At 47.2% G+C, this 20,309-nt stretch overlaps 3 protein-coding genes across 4 annotated transcripts; all 3 read right to left on the reverse strand.

Annotated features, from left to right (window-relative positions):
• Positions 1-735: 735 nt before the first annotated feature.
• Positions 736-6,791, reverse strand: LOC125525769 (putative disease resistance RPP13-like protein 3). Of its 2 annotated transcripts, XM_087537787.1 has the most exons (5): positions 6,605-6,791; positions 4,437-6,007; positions 1,326-4,201; positions 1,006-1,198; positions 736-873 (listed from the first exon to the last, which is right to left on the reverse strand). In XM_087537787.1, exons 2-4 carry the CDS (start codon positions 4,550-4,552, stop codon positions 1,107-1,109), a joined length of 3,084 nt encoding a protein of 1,027 aa, XP_087393913.1. In that variant the 5' UTR covers positions 4,553-6,007; positions 6,605-6,791; the 3' UTR covers positions 736-873; positions 1,006-1,106. The 2 variants fall into 2 exon arrangements, with proteins under 2 accessions (XP_087393913.1, XP_048546737.2); XM_048690780.2 differs by having other exon boundaries at positions 4,437-6,791.
• A 644-nt stretch (positions 6,792-7,435) lies between these two features.
• LOC125525770 (transcription initiation factor TFIID subunit 8) lies at positions 7,436-9,721 on the reverse strand. The gene is made up of 5 exons (XM_048690781.2): positions 8,214-9,721; positions 8,062-8,142; positions 7,893-7,988; positions 7,773-7,804; positions 7,436-7,688 (listed from the first exon to the last, which is right to left on the reverse strand). The coding sequence occupies exon 1, from the start codon at positions 9,426-9,428 to the stop codon at positions 8,376-8,378; it is 1,053 nt and encodes a 350-aa protein (XP_048546738.2). The 5' UTR covers positions 9,429-9,721; the 3' UTR covers positions 7,436-7,688; positions 7,773-7,804; positions 7,893-7,988; positions 8,062-8,142; positions 8,214-8,375.
• Positions 9,722-10,912: 1,191 nt separating this feature from the next.
• LOC125523166 (protein argonaute 1B) lies at positions 10,913-18,970 on the reverse strand. Its single transcript, XM_048688223.2, has 23 exons — positions 18,732-18,970; positions 16,407-17,416; positions 16,106-16,326; positions 15,883-16,032; positions 15,667-15,800; positions 15,346-15,455; positions 15,160-15,266; positions 14,932-15,070; positions 14,727-14,843; positions 14,180-14,287; positions 14,026-14,097; positions 13,457-13,579; positions 13,195-13,360; positions 12,996-13,117; positions 12,786-12,923; positions 12,527-12,669; positions 12,382-12,444; positions 12,249-12,312; positions 12,011-12,146; positions 11,859-11,932; positions 11,691-11,785; positions 11,568-11,599; positions 10,913-11,460 (listed from the first exon to the last, which is right to left on the reverse strand). Exons 2-23 carry the CDS (start codon positions 17,406-17,408, stop codon positions 11,252-11,254), a joined length of 3,525 nt encoding a protein of 1,174 aa, XP_048544180.2. The 5' UTR covers positions 17,409-17,416; positions 18,732-18,970; the 3' UTR covers positions 10,913-11,251.
• Positions 18,971-20,309: the final 1,339 nt, after the last annotated feature.

Consider the following 20,309-nt stretch of genomic DNA (forward strand, 5'->3'; position numbering starts at 1 on the left):
GACCGGCTTACATAGCTGGATTTCGTCTTGGGTAGCGAGCCGAAGCGGCGCCACTCAGCGTTCACACCGCGGCGACGGACGCGCGTCCGTCAAACCGCTGGGTTTTCAGGCGTTTCGGTGTGGGGCCACGCCGACCGCCCCATATTTGAGCTGGATATGGGGGGTGCCGGTTAGCCCGGGCATTTGAGGATATACATGCTGGCCGAGACATATGAGTATGCAAAGTACGTAGAAACACATGCTCTTTGCATGCATGCACTTAGAAATACGTAGGCAGTCGTGGCCTGCTAATCTGAACAATGCATGTACAGATGCACTAGTGTCTGCCTGTGTGCGTCTACCCAACTAGTTTACTGGTATACTTACGGATATCATCCACGTTAAAGCTAATCTTGACTAGGTTTTTACGTGCTTGCATGGCACTGTGCTTTTCATTTCTGCCGGCAACGAAGAACACGTCTTCGGCCAACAGGCGAACGAAGAGAAACACTTCGGCCAGATGTGTTACGAAGAGAAGGTTTTCGGCCGGGAAGCGGACGAAGAGTACTTCTTCGGCCTGGGCTCAACTGAAGAGTCACTCTTCGGCCAGCACATGGCCGACAGGGTAATACAACTGAAATATCTTAAAATGAGTATGTAGTTTTGCAATTTCTTAAAAATAAAATAATATTTTGAAAAAAAATTCGACGGTACCAATCATCCCCCAAGTAAAACAAGATTTGAGTGGTACCTGTATAACGTCGGAGAGGAGATAATCAACCCGAAACTTGTAAGGAAGTTGAACGTGATGTCCAAGTGCAGCATAACATCATATGCAGCTTTGTAGTACGTAGTAGCATCTTGTGTGGGGTAGTCCATGGCATTTTCCCCAAGCTGAGTACACGGCATACAACAGAGCAGAGGAGTTTATTTCATCAGCAAATGCATTGAAAAGCGCTTCGAGTATCCAGTCCACACAATTTTCTCCATGGCATATATGTTGAATAAGGAAGGGTTAAGATTTACCTTCGCCCCATTTGATCCTTGCCAGTTGCCTTCAACAATAGGAGTAGTTTCTGAACCAATATATAAGGCATATATAAGGCAGCGCACCATGAGTTGTATCTTCAGCAAGCATCTTCGTCATGAGAAGTGCAAGAGAAGAAATCATCTCCATCATCTTCTACATTGGAGCCTTGGATGTGGTGGAAAATAAAAACTACATAGACATGAATTGTAACTTGTGAGTGTATATGTATAGTAGTACCAATTATCATCTCAATCGGTTGATAGCTACTTATATGCTAGTACTACTAGCTGAACGGAATGCAAGTTAATTAGCTGACCTGATTGCGCCCGTCGTCGCCATGGCCACCACTTGCGATTATGAGCGGATCTCTCCTGCTGTTGCTGCCTTCGAAAATTAGCCAATCCTTCCTCCCGCGCTTCATATACAGAGGGGTCTATGTTATGCATTCTCCAGACCTCTGTTAGTCGCAGCAGGGGATGGTTGGGGTGTGCCTCCACTTCCCCTTGCAGCACACCAAGCTTCGCCACTCTAGCCTTCAAACCAAGTGAAATCTCCTTGACCCTTGGGAGATGTTTGATGCCAATAAATTCCACACATCGGCCGCCACGGAATTGTATCTTTTCCAGCTGGTGCGAGGTGTCCTCTTCGAATATCACCTCTCTCACTCGACCCGGGTAAAAAATATCTAGTTCCCTGAGATTTGGGAATGCTCTTGCTCCAAAGACTAGACTCTTCCCAACATAAGCATTCTGACGAAGACGAAGGAGCATAAGGTTGGGCAGTGTGCCTAATAGTTCCATGGTTTTATCACCTTTCAGCTCGCTATGCCCTAGATAAATCTTCACTAAATGTATCAAACTTCCAATCCAGTCTGGCATTTCTTCAAGACGTCCAACCAGCTTGAGGCTCCTCATGGATAGGGGAGGAGAAGAAACAGAATGCAGCCACTCGAGAGAGCCATTTTGGCTCGCATTCACCTTAAGAGAGCATAGGGAAGTGAACTTCTCGATAGCTGCACAAAGTAACTTGCATTTTTGCTCGGTAGCCTCTTTCGTTACCACCCCAAGTTTTTTTAGCTGCACAAGCTCACCTAGCTCTTTAATTGCATTGGCATCACTCCGTTTGATGTCCACAACCTCTAGTGTTTGTAACTCTTGTAACTTGCTAATCCCTCTCGGCACACTTACACCTTTGTATATTGACCAATGCCTAAAGCAAGGCATGCGTGGCTTCAAAGCTTTTTCATGAGAATCATCAGTAATCATCTGATGATACATCATGTCCATCAAACATCCCATAGAGGGCTCACCAAGATAATACAACCAATATGTTTTTCTACACCGGATGCTACGGAGACTCACAAGGTTACAAATCTCATTTGGTATCACTGATATATCTGTCATTCTTATCTCCAAAGTCTGCAAACCTTTTAATTTTCCTATAGATCTCGGAATTCTATAAATCTTTGAATATGCTTTAGCACTTTCAATATTCAAATACTTCAAGTGGCGTAACAATCCTATGTCCTTGATATCTTTCTTTGTGATTCCGAAGTGTGCACCATGTAGATCCAGGACTCTAAGCATTCTCGTGCTAGGTGAAAAAGGGGGGGCTGGTGGCTCTATGGGTCTCTCACCAAACATAGTTAATGACCTGACATGCCTCCAATCTATGCATTCCTTTAGGAACTTTCTACCATGGTATGATACATGACGAAAATTCTCCTCTGTCACACTAGTTACATTATCGTCCGCGGTCAAGTACACAAAATTTTCATCCCTAGCAATTGAAACCATGACATCACGCATGATATCATGGACTCGACAGCTCTTAACGGTTCCTTCCACATTCACTCTTGATGGTATAATCATGCTTCGGTTGATTAGTTCAATGAAATAACTTTTTCCAACATCCTCGATGTTTACCATACCCCTAGCTTTGATGAACCCCTCAGCTATCCATCTATCTACTAGAGGCCTTCTCTTAATTTCAAAATCCTCAGGAAAGATGCTTAGGTACAAAAAGCACGACTTTAGATGAGATGGTAGGTGGTTGTAGCTCAAAGTAACCATCCTCCTCGTTGCTTCAAGGCTTGGGTTAGTCTCAAGCTCTGAAGGGAGATGATCATAAAATTGTCCCCACTCGGCTACCTCTTTTGTGGCAAGGACGCCACCTATCATGAGTATAGCCAATGGTAAACCACCACACTTTTTAACTAATTTTTCAACTATGTTCCCATCTCTCTCCATGTCTTCCTGCCTTTTCCTACTCTTTCTTAGTAACAAATTTGTAGCATCAACTGATTGTAGAGGTTTGAGTTGGTAGATATGTGAGTCACGAGAACACTCCTTAGCTAAGCCCATATCTCGTGTTGTTACTACTATGCGACTGCCTTTCCTATTATTGCTATCAACCGCAAATTCTTGGATCCACCTCCACATATCTATGGTCCACAAGTCATCAAAAACAATAAAATACCTTTCATCCTTGAGCTCTTCCATGAGGTACTTGGAGAGGTCACCCACTTGCACTGCCTTCCCTTTAAGTTCTTTCAAGCATTTCTTCAGTGACTCGGGTCCCAAAAGCTGCCTGATCATATCCTTGAGCATCTCTATCTTGAAAATTGAATGTGATACTGTGATCCAAGCAACACAAGAGAATTTTTGCACAATATCTTCCTTACTTTCATATGTCTTCCTTGCAAGAGTAGTCTTTCCTAAACCACCCATGCCGACAACACATATTACCTTGGGAGAACCATCTTCAGTGTTGACATCCATCAGGTTTATCAACTCCTCCTTAGGCTTGGAAAAGCCCACAAGTTCTGCTTCATCAATGTTGCTAGCCGCGTGATTGCGGACATCTTCGCTGTAGGAATCCACCTCCCCAACGCTGTTGGAGGCCTCCGTCTTGATCAAGTTGTAGCGTGTATTCCTAATGCTTACTTCTTCAACTCTGAGTTTGAGGTCACGGATCTGCATGGCGATCTGATGGCGGTCTTTGAGCTTCATCAGCTGCCGCGACAAGCTTTGGCTTCTCACATGCACCATGAATTCGCTAAGGCAATCTTCAATATTGTACGATAAGTCTCTGACCTGCTTCGCCCACACCTTCAGCAGAATGTCTTTCATCTCAATCGCTTCAGCAGTCAGCAGAAATGCCTGCATCGTCTCTAGCTCATCTTTAATGAACCTGCCAAACAAACATGCATAAGAAATGTAGGACAACAGTTGGTGTCGTCCAAGAGCTCGTATTATGCAGCAACGTGTAGGGAAATTTGCACCTCAGTAGCTCAGTGAATAGACTTTAGACCCGCCAAACATAAATGTAGCAATGCTGACGTCTAAAGGTCTAAGCAACTACAAACTTAATTACTCCCTTAAGTTGTACTAAAGCGGCGACAAATAATATGAATTGAAGGGAGTACCAGATATCCTTCCGCACACCCATCAGCAAGCTCATCTCGGCGGCGGCGGCGGAGGCGGCCTTGCAGATGGCACCCCCCAGCATGGACCTCGCCATGCTCACCGCCGTCCCTGCCATGTCCGGCTGGTTTCTCTCTTTGCTCTTGTGTCTTTGTTTTTCAAAGGCTCTCTTGCTTAAGTTGGAACTACTATTTGCAGATCACAGGTAGGGGGAGGCGCTTATATAGCAAATCGACCGAGCCCTGGCTGTGAACCAGGTCTCATCTTGTCATCTTTACCCGTAGCCGTTGCACTCCACTAATGAATGAGCCTATGCGATAATACGCATATCTTCATCCGAGTATGCAATAATGGTCCTTGGACGGCAACACACGAGCGACATGTAATTTTCTTTTCTCATTTGTTTCAAAATTCTTTCACACGTGGCTTTTGTTCCCCTATATATCTACTCTTTGCTATGCGCGCGGGAACGAGTTTACCCAAGCCGCCGCTTAGAAGCGAAAGGGGAGGGAACATGTTAATTAAAAAGCATAGTAATCATTTAACAACATTGACTTGGTATTGTGGGTGTCCATTTTTTCATATAAACTTGAAATTTTGACTTTTTTTTTAGAAAACTTTCAATCCATTCATCTTCGATCATGCTTCAATCATGGTAATACAACAAACACTAGAAATAATAAAAATTGCATCCAGATCCGTAGACCATCTAGCGACGACTACAAGCACTGAAACGAGCCAATCTTTAAGGCAATAATTATCCTTTGGACTATGACACACGAGCGACGTGTGTTTTATTGTTTGCCCCAAAATACTTCCGCTGAATTATTGTGGCTCGTGTTTTCGTGTATGTCTATTTGTTGTCCCACGAAAAAAGGAGAAATAATTGCAAGAAAGCTGCACACTAAAATTGCATCAAGGAAATACCAGCCAAAGATGAAAATTAAATGGCAAAGATGGACTTGTTAGCTTACGTGGAACAAATACACCCAATTGATATGATCATATACTCTCTCCGACGGATCTGTCCTTGATGGATTTGCTCGGATCTGGTCATTGTTCATCTACGTTCGTATGTCTTCAGGTTTGATCTACTCTATCATTAATGGGCGACGATCGTTATTCCGTTGCGCTGGTCTTATGAGACTTTAGCATGACGAATTCCCAATTGTCTACTACAATTGTCCTGCTATGACGAGGAAGGGGCGATGACGTTGGCATGATGGAATTGAAAAAAAAAAAACACTCAAACATTTTTTAAACTTTTGGGCAACATGCATGGTCTAGCATAATACTCACGGTAAAAGTTTCGGGACAAAATAATTTACGTCGTATCCCAACAAAATATGAAAGAATCAATACTATATAAACACTACTATTCACGATTTTTGTAGCTGCCCTTTCATATTTTTTTTCCGCCCAGAATACGACATAGCTCATTTCGCCCCGAAACTTTTAAACGTGAGTACTATGACATAGCTCACTTCGTCCCAAAACTTCAAACATGGTGCGCCTTAACAATCGCTAAACCAACTCCAATATGGTTAAGACAAACTGGTTATAAAATCAATCCCTGCATGTAACCAAAGAACAAGCAAGAATTTGAGATATGCAATTTGAATTGCGGGTATAACATGAAGTACTTAATCAACACTTATTAGGACCAGTGCCTTGAGCGAAACAGGGGTATTTATGTATCTTTGGGTGGACAGGAGGCCAAGACGGTCATGTATATACAGCACTTTGGACAAAATAAGGGTATGTATGTATCTCTAGGTGGACAGGAGGCCAAGATGGTCATGTAAATACAGCATTTGTTGTATAGTATTAGTGGAGGGCAGTATATGATATAGTGTAACAGCAGCAGTAGAGTACTTGTTCCAAAAAGGCAGCAAGGATGTGCAGGATTGTGGCGCGAAAGAATCGCAAATTCAGAATGCAATTCCTAAGATTTACTCGATAAATCCTCAACTAACGACTGCTACTGTATAAAAGAATTCATTTGCTGGGATTCTGTTCAAGTAGGCCCAGTATTCGTTGACTGGATCTGCTGCTTGCCGAAATATGCCCACTTAATTATGACAGGCAAGAGATACATACAATGTCTTCTAGAGTAGGAGTGTGTCCTATTGGGGATTAAGAAGGAATTCCAGAGCCAAAATCTTAGTACCTTGAGGCGGCAGCGCAGCCGAGTCATTCGATCCAACCAATACCTGGCATAGTTGAGAGCTTTGCTCTGCCGCCCCTCCCTCGACGGCAGGGGACGACTAAACAGAGCATGCAGCTAGCGGTCGAGCAAAAACAGAGGAAAAAACCTCTGTTTGTGGAGCTGCCAGCACTCTGTTTTTCCCTGAAACCTCTGTTCAAGAAGTAGCTTGTGTATTTTCAGAAGCTTGCAACTTCTTGTCCAATACAATACACCCACCGTCCATTGTTTCTCCTCTAACATGAGTATGTTCTGAACCCCCAACATAAATAAACACAACTAATATGCAGCAGCATGTGGGTTGAGGTATTGCAGCATATAGATAAGTAGTACATCTCTTCAAGCTAAAACTAAGAAGAAACATAAACTTTATTGGCACATGTAATTCGCCATGCTAGGTAGAGCATTCTCTTCCCTGGTATGGACTGCAGCAAACAAGTCCCATCTATCTGCCCTTACATCATCTTCCACATGAGACCAAGAAGCAGAAGCTGAACGCTGCCGGATGTCTCCCGCAACTAAAATTCTGATGTGTCATGGCATAATACTCAGTTCTACACCTGCCTACTGCACCAATAGGAGCACACGGAACTGAGTTTAATCTGTGCACCAATGACCAGATGGAGCAGAGTTTGTGGAAGAAACGTGAACCTTAGATTGGCAGGATGATAGGTAGTATCCGTAACGCTAGGGCTAGAACAAGTAGGAAATCTGAACATTTTTTATGTTCTCACACCCCTAGCTGTTGTCAAGCAAGATCTTAGCTGGATGCGAAACACGGTGTTGCATGCTATCTAAAACTAATAACCCTTAAAATTGTTATTGTTTGCACAATGGTGTAAAGCAATACAGCTCGCAGGCACTTATAATACCATCAATGGAATCATCACAACCTTAACAGTAAAACATGACGCACTTGGCATCTTTCCTTCTGGGCAGGGAGAGGCCCGACAGCAACATTCCCAAAAGCCCTGGCGCCGCATGAACCGCAAGCAACAGACCGGTCAAGCCCAGAAGGCTGCCAGATGTGCATAATACGCTGGAGGAACTGCAATTGTCAGCGTTCAGTTTTACAGCAAGGTGTCTAGCATGAGAAGCTAAAGAGGAAAAACTTTTCGCATCGGGAGTTTACCGATCGATACAGGGCGGGTGCACCCAGCATACCTGAAACAGTAGGAATTTTCTATTTAATTGGCCGGATAAACAGCACTACATTCTAATTATCAAAAGGATAGATGGAACAGTAAGTTACGTGTAGCACAAGTTGTTTGTAAGAGTTTCCAACTCATCAGTGGTAAATTTGATCTCGTCCCATAGAACATGATAATGAAGTAGGCCAGCTGGTCCCCTGAAAGGAATCGACATTTGAATCAGCAATCTGCTCATTCCATCGAATGAACTGCAAATAAAGAAGGGCCAACCTGAATGCCAGCATGGCTACATATGTAGAAATCAAAATCCAACAGATGGCAAATCTTCCAACTCGATAACAGTGCATAGAACTATAAAAATAAATATGGTCAGGTTCAAAATTGAGCTAAACACAAGAAACTTGTTTGCACAAGCAACTAACCAGGCAGCATGTTTCCTGCTTCTATCAACAATATGTTTCCCATCAATGGCAGTGAAAGCCGGCAAGGATCTCCAAGGTCGGCACCGGTAAGAGGATAAGAATTGGAGAGCATCACCGGCAAGAAAGACGCGAGCAGCATCAGCATGGTAGGAGCACAGCAGATCAGCTAGGCTTCTCCATTGGTTCTGCTATCGACAGTGCCCTCCGCTTCCGATCATCCTCCAGGAACAAGGGGCCCTCACGGTCCTCCAAGGCTCTCGAATTCAACGCCATCACCCTTGACTTCCTATCAGTCCCTATCCTAAAATACACCGGTGGCCTCTCCTTTGGAACTATCCTTTTCCGACATCGACCTTGGTCCCTCCTCCCCTCATCAAGTTTTTCATCCTCTGATTGTGTGAAAGTGGGTGCAAAGTTCTCGAGGGCAGAGTGTTTCTTCCCCAAATTTGGCACGGCAACCTCTGGCACCTCCTTCTCCCCATAACACAGTGCCGACTGAATAAACGGATTGCTCTTGACCACAGCCCTATCTAGCTCCTTCCCCTTGCCAGCACCCTCCTCCACCACCATCGCCGGGCGGATCCCGTTGCCACCCGCGAGCGCCAGCTGCCGCTGCAAACCAAGCAGCGACTTCTCGGCCTTCCTCTGCCGCCGCACCTGCTCAACCTCATCCACCACAGCCGACGACCCGCCGACCATCTCGCCCGACTCCTCGGCCATCGCATACGTATGGGGCTCCGGAAAGGCCGGGAGCCACTCCGGCACATGCCTCATCCCGCTCCCCCGGCCCAGCGCCGCAAAGCTAACACACGGCCGCGACGGCGGCGGATCATGCCGCACCGGAAACCTGGGCAGCCGCTGCCTCACGGAGAGCGGCTTGTCATCGGCATCACCAGCGAACGCGACCAAATCCTTGACGACGCCGGAGCCGACGAGGCAGCCGCGGGTAGAGGAGGCGCCCTCGAAGCCCTGGTACGCCTCGCCGGTCTCCTCCAGGAACTGCAGCACGTCGAGCTCGTTGGGGGCGGAGCGGCCGGCGTGGTTGGCGTGGGCGTTGGCGGCGCCGCCGAGGAGGCGGAGGTAGCGGAGGAGGACGTCGGCGAGCGCGTCCACCGCCGAGCGGGTCGCGGAGGCGAAGCCCGCCGCCTGCAGCATCCGCGCCACCGCGGCCCTCGCCGCCGCCCGCCCGAACTCGTCGGCGCCGCCGCCGCCCATGCCTCCACGCCCCGCGCGGGCGGATCCGGGGCTGGCTAGGGTTAGGGTTGCGGGTCGCGCCGCCGCCTCCGCCGAATCGAGGGGGAGGGAGGTCGCATCGATCGGATTGATTGATGATCGAGGGGTTTGGGGGAGGGGGATTTGAAGGCAGTGGCCTGAATTTGGTAGGGAATCGACCGAGGGTGGGTGGGTGGGTTTAGTTAGGGTTTGGACCGTTGGGGGCTGATGATTTCCTTTCCCCGTCGTGCACCTGCGGCCTGCGGGAGATGTGAGCCGACACGGAGGGGGTGCGGACACCGACCTCCTGACGTCGGCGGGTTTTAGCATAAATCCCGCACATTGAGCACCTTCGAGGAACTGAGTCTGAGCTTGACGACGTCGCCGCAGTAGATATTTTTGTTATCGATGAAACGTCTCTTCTTACCGAAGACACATCGCCACGGGCCTAGAATAAATTTAGAAAAATACGAGCAACAATGTCAAGTTTAGGACTTGAACTCTGATAAGCTGAGGATATCATTGTCCTCCTAACCACCCAAACAAAGGTTGGTTCGTGCTAACATAGACGGTTGATGTGTGAAGTTAAGAGAAGATTCTTTTCTAGTCTCCCCTCTCTTGGGGCAACTAGTATGTTGTCGAATAATTTCAGAATTTTATAAACTGTCTAAATATTAGGTTATATTCTAGTCTCCCCCATTTTCTTCCCCATCCAATGATACTGACCCTCCCAGAGCCGCAGATCTCCCGTCGGATGAAGCCAGCTCCTCCTAGCCCAGTCGCGGTCACCCCACCCGTCTACATGTTGCCGGATAACGAACATGTTCCATAGCTAGTGTTAGGCTGACATTTTGATGAAATGTACTGAACTATGTACTTTGCTCAAGTTGGCAACGAAAATGTAAGCATTTGTCGAAATTGGTGATGAACTATGGTGTGTCTACAGTTGACCAAAATGGGCGAAGACAAATGGGTGAAATTGAGGGCTGCACTTTATGGTACCTACTAGGTAAGCAGTTCTTATTCGAAGAACCCTTGCCTTTTGTTTAGCTCAAGACTAAATCATCATGGCTCTAGTATGAATCTAAGATTTTAGTTGAATTGATTCATAGGATCACAAAAGATAATTTCTATATTACACAGGATCCTAGCTGGATGTGAAAACATGATGCCATGGCATGTAAAGCCAACAGGGGTTCTTCACTTAAAATCGCTACTCCACAGGTGGTAATCATTGGCATGGATTATACACGCAATGCCAGTGGTGGTCAGTGTAAAGATGTACTCCTTTCTGATTTTGCTAACATTGTATCTATCTTCACCAATGCTAACTTCAATTCTGGAAATATAAGCCTACAAAATTATCAAGAGTATGCAGTCGTTTGCCAGTGTTCTCTTCTTTCACTAGAAATGACTTCATACAGACAACCCTAAGAATCTACCGTTGTATGCAACCATGCAAGACAACGAAGACACATGCCAGCAAATGATTCCATGACACAAGTTCATAAATATTTCAAACACCAGTCATACAAATGTAGATGGCTACGCAGATATCTCACAAGGCACAGCCGCGAAAGCGAAAGCTTCTCGCAGCACCACCGGAGCAGCACAACAGGTAAATGACACCCAATCCAGTCAAATAGCTTAAAAGGTTTGTGCACCGGTCGCCAAGCTGGTGCAAGTACTTAGAATACCCTAGGCAAGCAATAAAACAGAGTACAACAGATACTTCGATATAGGTTTGCACAATGGCGTTGAACATCATCACCAATACTACTCACAGGTGCTTCAAGTACCCTCACGGTAACCACCCGGATCTTATCTTAGCAGTAAAACATGACACGCTTGACGTTTTCCTTGAGGGCAGGGAGAGGCCTGACAGCAACATTCCCGAACCTGGTGCTGCTGCGTGGACCGCCCTGTGGAGGACCGCCACGTGCACCGCTAGCCACAGACCCGCTGTCAGAGGTGTCCGGCTCCATGTAGAACCGAGCCCGGAAGGCTGCCAGATGTGCATAATATGCAGGAGGAACTGCAGGCAAGCAAACAACCGATGGTTAGAGTTGGACTTTTAACAGCACTGAATCTAGTACGAGAAGCTTGAGGAAAATGTTGCTCGCAATAGATAGGGGAGTTTACCAATTGACACGGAGCGGGTGCATCGAGCATAGCTGAAACAGGAAAAAGTTAATGTTTGATCAGCCAATGTAACAGTAGTGAGCTTTAATTATTATAAAAGTGCATGATAGAACAGAAAATTACGTGTAGCACAAGTTGTTTGTGAGAGTTTGCAACTCATCAGCAGTAAATTTGTTCTCGTCCCACAGAACATGATAATGAGCAGGCCGGCTTGTTCCCTGAAATGAATCCACACTCGAATCAGCAATCTGCACATTTTGTCAAATGAACACATTGCAAATGAAAGCTAACCTGAATGCCAGCATGGCTGCACAAGTAGAAGTCAAATTCTGTCGGATGGCAGATCTTCGAATCAACAACGGTGCCTGGAATTAGGAAGCATAAAAATGGTCAGATTCAAATCTCAACCAAGAACAAAAACCTTGTTTGCACAAGAAACTAACCAGGCAGTATGTTCCCGCTTCTGTCGACAGTACGCTGATCATTGTGATTGTTAGCAAAAAGCCTAGTGTGATGACGCTTCTGGACAACCACAAAGGTAACTGGAGGCTGATAATTGGGCTCCAAGGATGCACAGGCCTAACAACATAGTTAAGAAATGTCACTCAGAGAAAAATGTGGAATATTACCAACCAAAGTATGGTTAAACCCCTAGGAGAAATGTAGTCAAAGCAATTGTACCTTCCGAATGGCATCAAGTTCAAACAACAGAACCTGGTAGAACTGTCCCTCGCTGACACCATCCCTGAAAATACCAGTTGTTTAATAATAGGCAACCACGTTTTAGCAAAGATGCACAAGAAAGGCTATGAACCTGTAAAATATGATTCTCTGAGGTTTCTGTCCAGTCGCCCTCTTGAAAGATATGAGAAGCTCCCTGCAAAATTTAACAGAAATTACACTTTTAGCAGCATCCAAGTATAGAGTTAGTATGTTTCCTTAGCTCACTAAGAGCTTACTTGATCATGCCGCCAGTAACAGTTCCTCTTTGGGGATCTTGCCATACTTTAAAAAGATCCTGTATCAGCTCTTGCCTATGGGCTTGGGCACTCACTAATCCTGCGTACTTGGTTATCTCAGGCCAGTCTTGAGAAGCAACCACCTAGAGAAAAGAATATTATCAAACAATCAATAAAACTACAGAACTTCCAACACACCTAGAAAATTGTGGACCTTCAATTACATCTCAAGACATCTTTATAATGACAAGTCACTTACAGCTGCAATGGAAGGGCTAGAATCTTCTCCAGGGTGAGGATGTGTAACATCAGCACCAAATATTATGGTCGGTCTGTCGGTAACAAGGCGAATCCTCCTTGCCAAAGCATCCACAAGAACAGTATTCCTTCCCCCCACCTGAAAAGTAGGAAAACATATAAACAACAAGGTCTATTATAGAGAATGAATGGTTGGAGGTCAGTGAAATACCTTAACATTGATTTTGAGAGCTACATTAGCAAGATACTGCTTGCTCATCTTAAAAACATGTTTTGTAAGACAACACTGGGATACCAATCCAAGTTCAGTCTCGCAAATTCTTTTAAGGTCCCCTGGAGAAAAAACAAAAAAATAATAAGCAAAAGTATGCACATTGGAATCTTCAAACGTGCTTTGGAAGAGATCATACCATAAAGAGAACCATTATTATCCGGCAGTATAACAATTAGCAGGTCAAGTTCTTTGCCCGGGGGTTTGCTTGCGTTCATGGCATCATGATAACGTGCCTTCAGTGCTCTTTCCACGTGTTCAGGCCTCGCACTAAGTACGGGCAGCACAGGTTCAGGTGCAAAGTTCTAAGACATAGAAAAAGAGAAGTTGATGACTACAGAATGCAAAATAACCAAAGCGACAGAGGAATATGAGAAGGTAGTTGCATGATTGAACCATACCATTCCAGATATTTGGCACATTATAGCCAGCTCATGACAGAAAACCTTGGCAGCATTATCTTGCACATTCCGGGAGAAGTTAATACATGCCCAGTGGCTGACTCTACCACCATTGACCATTTTCTACTCACCAAAATGAACAAGTATGAGAACTAGTTAAAACATAACATCACAAGATGAGGGGGTAAATGGGTTGAAGAAACAATGCTAATGGAGGGCATCCCGCCCATATAGTATGGTTTTGAGATGTGCACATTCTGTTAAAATTATCCCATGTGAACCTAGACAGTCTTCTAAAAAGTGAGAAAGAAGAACAGCAGCAAACTTATGATACAATTAGTATTTATGAAAGCTGCATGTTGCAAAGAGGTTGATATTCTTGCTACTGTATTGATAATTCATTGAGCAGACAATTGCAGAAATAATTTCCAGCTCAGATGGTTAATTGTTTACCAGTTGTTTGGTTCGTTGCCATTTCTATTTTTATTTCACATCATTTATTTATCTATGCATGGCTTTGTTTAAAAATTATTTCAGTAGAACTCTTCCGTTACATCACCAAGACCTACCTTGTTCATCATGTTCCATTGGCCGACCCTGGGTAAGACATCCTTCTCTCTGCCACTATCATGGTACTTAAGCTATAAAAAAGAGCATGCAATCAGCTGCTATGCACAGATATGAAATCAACTGCTGTCTAATCGCAATAGAAAATTGACTTACCCTTGGCGGAGGCAGAACACGAGCTTCAACCGATGCAAGTTGCTCATCAATTTTTATGCCAAATTCCTGTGCATATGGATCTTCGTAGTATGCATTGTGATGCACAGTCTGGTTAAATGAAGACAGACAAAAAAGAGATTTAAACGCTTAAGTTTAAGAGGATAATCCTGGTGCAGATATCAGTGATAATACCTAAAGCATTTGACATAAGACAGATATAAAGGGTCATAAACTCATAATAGTTTCCACCATAACAACTGACCCATCAAGGCATCAACAACTATCATCCTCATCAAGAAACTACCATCTATTAAACTATACTTGTGCAGGAATCCTAAAAAACATACAGATGCTTTAACTGCAATAGCATAAACTAAATACTCCAAACATCAAATGGGAAGAACTCTGTAAACATGATTGACTGGGGAAAACATCAAACAGCTACATAAACACATATATACAAGCGTACAGACACAGCATGTCATAATTTTGCAGCAACAATGTTACAGCAATTTGCAACAAAATGATAAAAGTAATTAACAATCACCTGCAAGATGTCCTTCTCACGCTCTTGAGGGCGCTGGCAAGTCACTTTCAGTAGAGCAGTTATTTGTTTTTCATTCAATCGTTTTGAGTAGCGTTGTCCTTCAACAATCTTACAAACCTGATATTTCCATGTGAGAAATTGATGAACAACTTGTACCAACATACTGAGGTGTTAAAGAAAGCAAGGTTGTTGAAGATATACTAACCTCCATGGGGAGATAATTCGGTCTTTGCTGATTACCGACTTGCAAGCAAGGTAAAGTGGTGTGCTGAATATTGAAACCATACGTCTCCAGGAAGTATTGCACCACAGTCTTCACAGTACCGCGATCATCAACAGGGAATCTACCACATGAAAACCCAACAAGGAATCACCCACAAATCTGCAGGAGCATAAGAGCATTCTGTGTATAAAGCAGGGAAGAGGCACATACGATAGCTCTCGTGTTGCTTGTGATGTGAGGCCAGATATACGGTATTTCCTACGCATGTTTCCTCGATGTGTAACCTCAACCTTTACACCTCGTAGGGCTTTTTTAATCTGCAGGAGGGAGAATAATGATAACTAGGCATAACCAGAAGTCTCTGTGAACAACAGCGAGACAAGCAATGAATCGAACCTTCACACGATCTGAATCAGTGAGCGGTCTAACTGAGATGTCTCTGCACAGAAGCTGAGCAACAAACTCAATCACAGGGAGAGGCTCGATAAATGCTGTAGAAGACATATCTGCAAGAAGAAACACCGTATAAAATCACTATTTCAGCAAGACAAATGAGCATTCAGCAACCTACACCTGCATGCTCTGTAAAACCGAACTTGGACACTATGTATTACTGAGCATTCAGGCCACCCACCGACCACATTTATCACAACTGAGAAGACAACAAATGAACAGTGATACACAAGGAGAAATCAAGATGGGAGGGGGGCATCTAACCAATATTCAGCGAAAGTCCCATCTGTGTAGGTCTTATACTTTGGTAAAATCCACGCCAACTTTCCAAACCGTCCCCAAGTCTCTGACGTCTCCCTAGGTTGGGAGAATAAAATGATCTACTAACTGGGGAATACCTACAGAAGAAAAAACTCAAACAAATTTTAACCGATGCCACATGAAAAATAATAACATGAGACATGGTTAACTAAGATTTACCTGGCAGTAGGCAATTCCCGTAGCACAATGTCAAGCACCTGAAGAGCTTCTTGAGGTGCATCTGGTTGCCTCCCGGCTAGAAACATAGCCAAATGATGGAGATCAGCACGGGCAGCATATTTGATCACCACCCTGAATTGTCTCTCACGCCTTAAAAACAAAGGGGAATGTCAGTACAAAACTATGACTAAGTTCAAGTACAAATATCACAGCAACAACATACCTTGGCGTGGCTTGCCCACCAACAAGGCCTTCATCTTCATCTTGCAGAGCGATTTCAAATGTCCTCGAAGTAAACGGTAATGGCCCAGCTGTATAAAGGCTCTTCCTTCCATCATAGGCAGGTAGACGTCCATTCATATGAGATTGTCTATACAGCTTTACAAGTTCTGCAATCACAGCACGATTAACACCTCGCGATGTAACCTCTGGCGTTATGGTCACCTGATGAAACAAGACTGATGATCAGAAACTGCAAAATGATAAGTCCAGTGTGGGAATAAAATTTCATCTGAAGGGCATACGTCGTATTGGTGAAGGTCTTTATCAGGGAGCTCCGCGAAGAAATGATTGGCTTTCACCACACACCTATCCCCACATTTACCCATTCCAGGGCGCAATGGGAATCGAACTGATTTGCTTGATGCAGGTGCCGGTTGAATGGCTTGGCTGGTCGAACTTTGATCACTGATGTCAAGTTTCTGAAACTGTTGCTCGACTTGTCCACTGCTCACCTCCGCCGCAGGCTGAGAGGATGAGCCAGCTCCCGATGCGGATGGTGAAACCACCGGGGCTTGATATTGGACATCTGGGGCTTGGTGCAGCTCGGGAACTGTTCTTGACTGACCTGGAGGAACATTGTATCCTCCATGTCCTCCCCTATGCCCGCCATAGGATGGCTGCGGCATTCCACCCCCTCTAGGGCGTGGACCACCACGTCCCTGATAGTCACGCTGTTGATATTCAGGTGGACCACCACCTGGATGTCCACGGCCCTGAGGGTCACGCGGTTGATATTCAGGTGGAGCACCACCTGGATGTCCACGGCCCTGAGGGCCACGCGGTTGATATTCAGGTGGAGCACCACCTGGATGTCCACGGCCCTGAGGGCCGCGCGGTTGATATTCAGGTGGAGCACCACCTGTATGTCCATGGCCCTGAGGGTCGCGCGGTTGATATTCAGGTGGCCTAGCACCTGGATGTCCACGGCCCTGATAGTCACGTGGTTGATATTCAGGTGGACCACCACCTGGATGTCCGCGGCCCTGATATTCACGCTGTTGATATTCGGGTGGGCCACCTGGACGGTGGGCAGCTGGCCCTCCCTGGCCCTGGTACTGTCCACCACGGCCTAGGTGTTGCCCACCACCACGGCCACCCTGTTGAGGCACCCAACCACGTCCACCACCATGCTGTTGATGCTGTTGAGGAGGAGCTCTCTCGGCTGGCTGCGATGAACCCTGTCCAGGAGCTCCCGAAGCCTCTCCGGAACTCTCTCCAGTGCCGGTTCTTTTCTTCCTAACCATGATGGGCTCTGCCAAGACAAGAATGCACCAAAATGTTAGGTTACAGAAATTATGAAGTATCGAAGATGGAAAGATACTGCTCAGGTATAACTTGAAGCAGAAAGACATATAACATCATAATCGAGCAAAAGCCTAGCGAGAAAAACGAAATTGGTGCATTTCTCAGTTTAGCATCCCATCAACCAGATGGGCCCAATAACATGTCTGCAAACCATCATGGGATAAGATTCGTTCCGTGCTTGTAACAAACGTACACAACCCCTTCGGGAGACGCTCTACTCGACCTGAAAAGGAAGGCTAGAACACACAAGCTCGGTCCTCACGAATCTGCTACGATTTAACCCTGACTCAACAACATGTCTAGGCAAACCATGCACGGCAACCTTTCCTCAAGGACCGAAAACTCTTTAGAAAAATGTCACCCGAGCATAATGATAAGGAGTAGGCAGCATAGTTTGCATATAAAGTGGCACTAGAAATCGAATACCACACTACAGACTATACCAATGCAAGTCCTATGACTGCAAGACCATACCGGAAACTTTCAAAGATGCCTTCACTAATGTCATCATACTTCCTTTCTTTCTTTATACGTGTTGCTGCTCAGTCAAGGGCAGCAAATATTTGGAACGAAGCAAAAAAAAACATCCATATATGACTCCCAGAAACCTATGGACACCGCCACGAACAACAGTCCTACACAACAAGCCTGCAGCCCGCCATGGGAGAAGGAAGGCGCATTCCCCGCCTGTAACAGATGCACACAACCCCGACGGGAGTCGACCCGAAAAGTAACCTAGAATTTATTTGACCCTGGCTGGCTTGACGGCGCATCTAGGCAAGCCGCGCATGACTACCTCCCCAAGGACGGGAGACAGCAGCATCCTAAACCTCGACCAACCACGCCGTGGGCATGAACAGACCAATTGAGCCAGAGCCACCAGCAAGCAAGCGCGCGACGAACAGAGTAACAAAACAAATCGGTCACTCCGGCAAGCAGCCTGCGCAGCCCCGCAAGCGCGCGCACGCACGCACTAGGCGCCGAACGAACAGGACGCTACAGCAAGCGGACAGGGCCACCGATGCGGCCGGCCCAGGCGCGGGAGCTCCGGGGGCGCCCTTCCCTTGGACGGGCAGGAGGCCGGCCTCGCGCCGCGCCGGAGCGAATCCCGCCCCGATGCCCCAGGGGCAAAAGGGAGGGAAGAGAGGCTCTGCCGCGCGACGCGATCTATCTCCGGAGGGGCGTGGCGGGGATGTGTGCGACGCGGGAGGGCGGGAGGGGGGAGGGAGCGTGGCGGGCCGGAGAAGGAGCGGGAGGCATACCTCAGGGGCGGCGAGGCCCGGCGGCGGCGGCGGGTCGCGAGATCTGGGAGGGGGCGCGGAGGGCGGAGGGGGGTGGGGGTGGGGTGGAGGAGTGGACGAGTGGGAGCACGTGGCGACCGGGTCTCGCCCGTAGTAATACGCGCGCCTGCGGGCGGATGACGGCAGCCCTCCCCCCACCCTCTCTCTCTTCTCTCTTCTCTGCGCTCTAGATTGGATTCTGCGCGTGAGATCGATCGACTGCCTGCCGTAACTCCGCCGCATTATCACGCTCCACGGATGGGTTAAACCCGCTTTATAGATGATGATGATGATGATGATGATGATGATGACGTGGCTCCTCCCTCGACGTCCACGTCCGTGCCCCCACTCACGAGCCGACGCGCGGCTTCTCCCTCGGTCTCCACGTCCGTGCCCCAATCACGAGGCGATGCGTGCCTTCTCCCTCGACCCTTCACTCCCGTGCCTCACTCACAAGGCGACGCGCGGCTTCTTCCTCGGCCTCCACGTCCGTGCCCCTACTCGCGAGGCGACGCGTGGCTTCTTCGTTGGCCTCCACGTCCGTGCACCCACTCGCGAGGCGACGCGTGCCTTCTCCCTCAGCCTCCACGTCCGTGCACCCACTCGCGAGGCGACGTGTGGACTCTCCCTCGGCCTCCACGTCTGTTCCCCCAATCACGAGGTGACCCGTGCCTTCTCCCTCGCCCTACGCGTCCGTTCCCCCACTCACTAGGCGACGCGTGGCTTCTCCCTCGACCGACACGTCCGTTCACCCACTCACAAGGCGACGCGTGGCTTCTTCCTCGACCTCCACATCCGTTTCCCCAATCACGAGGCGACACGTGCCTTCTCCCTCGACCTTCACATCCGTGCCCCACTCATGGGGCGACGCGTGCCTTCTCCCTCGTCCGTGCCCCACTCAAGGGGCGATGCGTGCCTTCTCCCTCGTTCTCCACGTCCGTGCCCCACTCAAGCAGTGACGCGTGCCTTCTCCCTCGACATCCATGTCCGTGCCCCACTCAAGCAGTGACGCGTGCCTTCTCCCTCGACATCCACGTATGTGCCCCACTCATGCGGTGGCGCGTGGCTTCTCCCTCGACCTCCACGTTTGTGCCCTAGTCATGGGGCGATGCATGGCTTCTCCCTCGACCTCCACGTACGTGCCCCCAATCACGAGACGACGCGTGGCCTCTCTCTCGGCCTCCACGTCCACGCCCCAGTAGCGAGGCGACGCGTGGCTTCTAACTTGACTCCACGTCCATGCCCCACTCGCGAGGCGACGCGTGCTTTCTCCCTCCATCTCCACGTCAGTCTTCCAGTCACGAGGTGATGTGTGTCATCGTACTTCCTCCATTACCTGTTGGTAGAGCTGAAAACAGCCTGCCTGAAGAGATGGGGCTGTTTGGTTTGAGCCCCAGCTAGCCCCACCAAAACTTTGGCATGACCAAAAATTTGGCAAGTTGTTTTTGTTTGGATTGCGACCATTATATCCACCAAAATTTTGGCAAATGGGATCTTTATTTTGTTTGGTTTGCGATCATCTGAACCTCATGATGATCATACTAGTTATGAAAATAGTTA

This window comes from Triticum urartu, chromosome 7A, assembly GCF_056163025.1.
Source record: "Triticum urartu cultivar PI428250 chromosome 7A, HENAU_Tu73, whole genome shotgun sequence".
NCBI classification, from domain to species: domain Eukaryota; kingdom Viridiplantae; phylum Streptophyta; class Magnoliopsida; order Poales; family Poaceae; genus Triticum; species Triticum urartu.

What these genes read in the sequence shown, in the direction of transcription:
- LOC125525769 (XM_087537787.1), bottom strand. Translation starts at nt 4,552, where the DNA reads ATGGCAGGGACGGCGGTGAGCATGGCGAGGTCCATGCTGGGGGGTGCC. An exon ending in GGTGTGCGGAAGGATATCTG is followed by an intron (nt 4,202 to 4,436) that starts GTACTCCCTTCA and finishes TTTGTTTGGCAG; the next exon opens with GTTCATTAAAGATGAGCTAG. An exon ending in GCGACGACGGGCGCAATCAG is followed by an intron (nt 1,199 to 1,325) that starts GTCAGCTAATTA and finishes ATGTCTATGTAG; the next exon opens with TTTTTATTTTCCACCACATC.
- LOC125525770 (XM_048690781.2), bottom strand. Translation starts at nt 9,428, where the DNA reads ATGGGCGGCGGCGGCGCCGACGAGTTCGGGCGGGCGGCGGCGAGGGCC.
- LOC125523166 (XM_048688223.2), bottom strand. Translation starts at nt 17,408, where the DNA reads ATGGTTAGGAAGAAAAGAACCGGCACTGGAGAGAGTTCCGGAGAGGCT. An exon ending in CTCTCAAAATCAATGTTAAG is followed by an intron (nt 12,924 to 12,995) that starts GTATTTCACTGA and finishes CCTACTTTTCAG; the next exon opens with GTGGGGGGAAGGAATACTGT. An exon ending in CTAGCCCTTCCATTGCAGCT is followed by an intron (nt 12,670 to 12,785) that starts GTAAGTGACTTG and finishes TCTTTTCTCTAG; the next exon opens with GTGGTTGCTTCTCAAGACTG.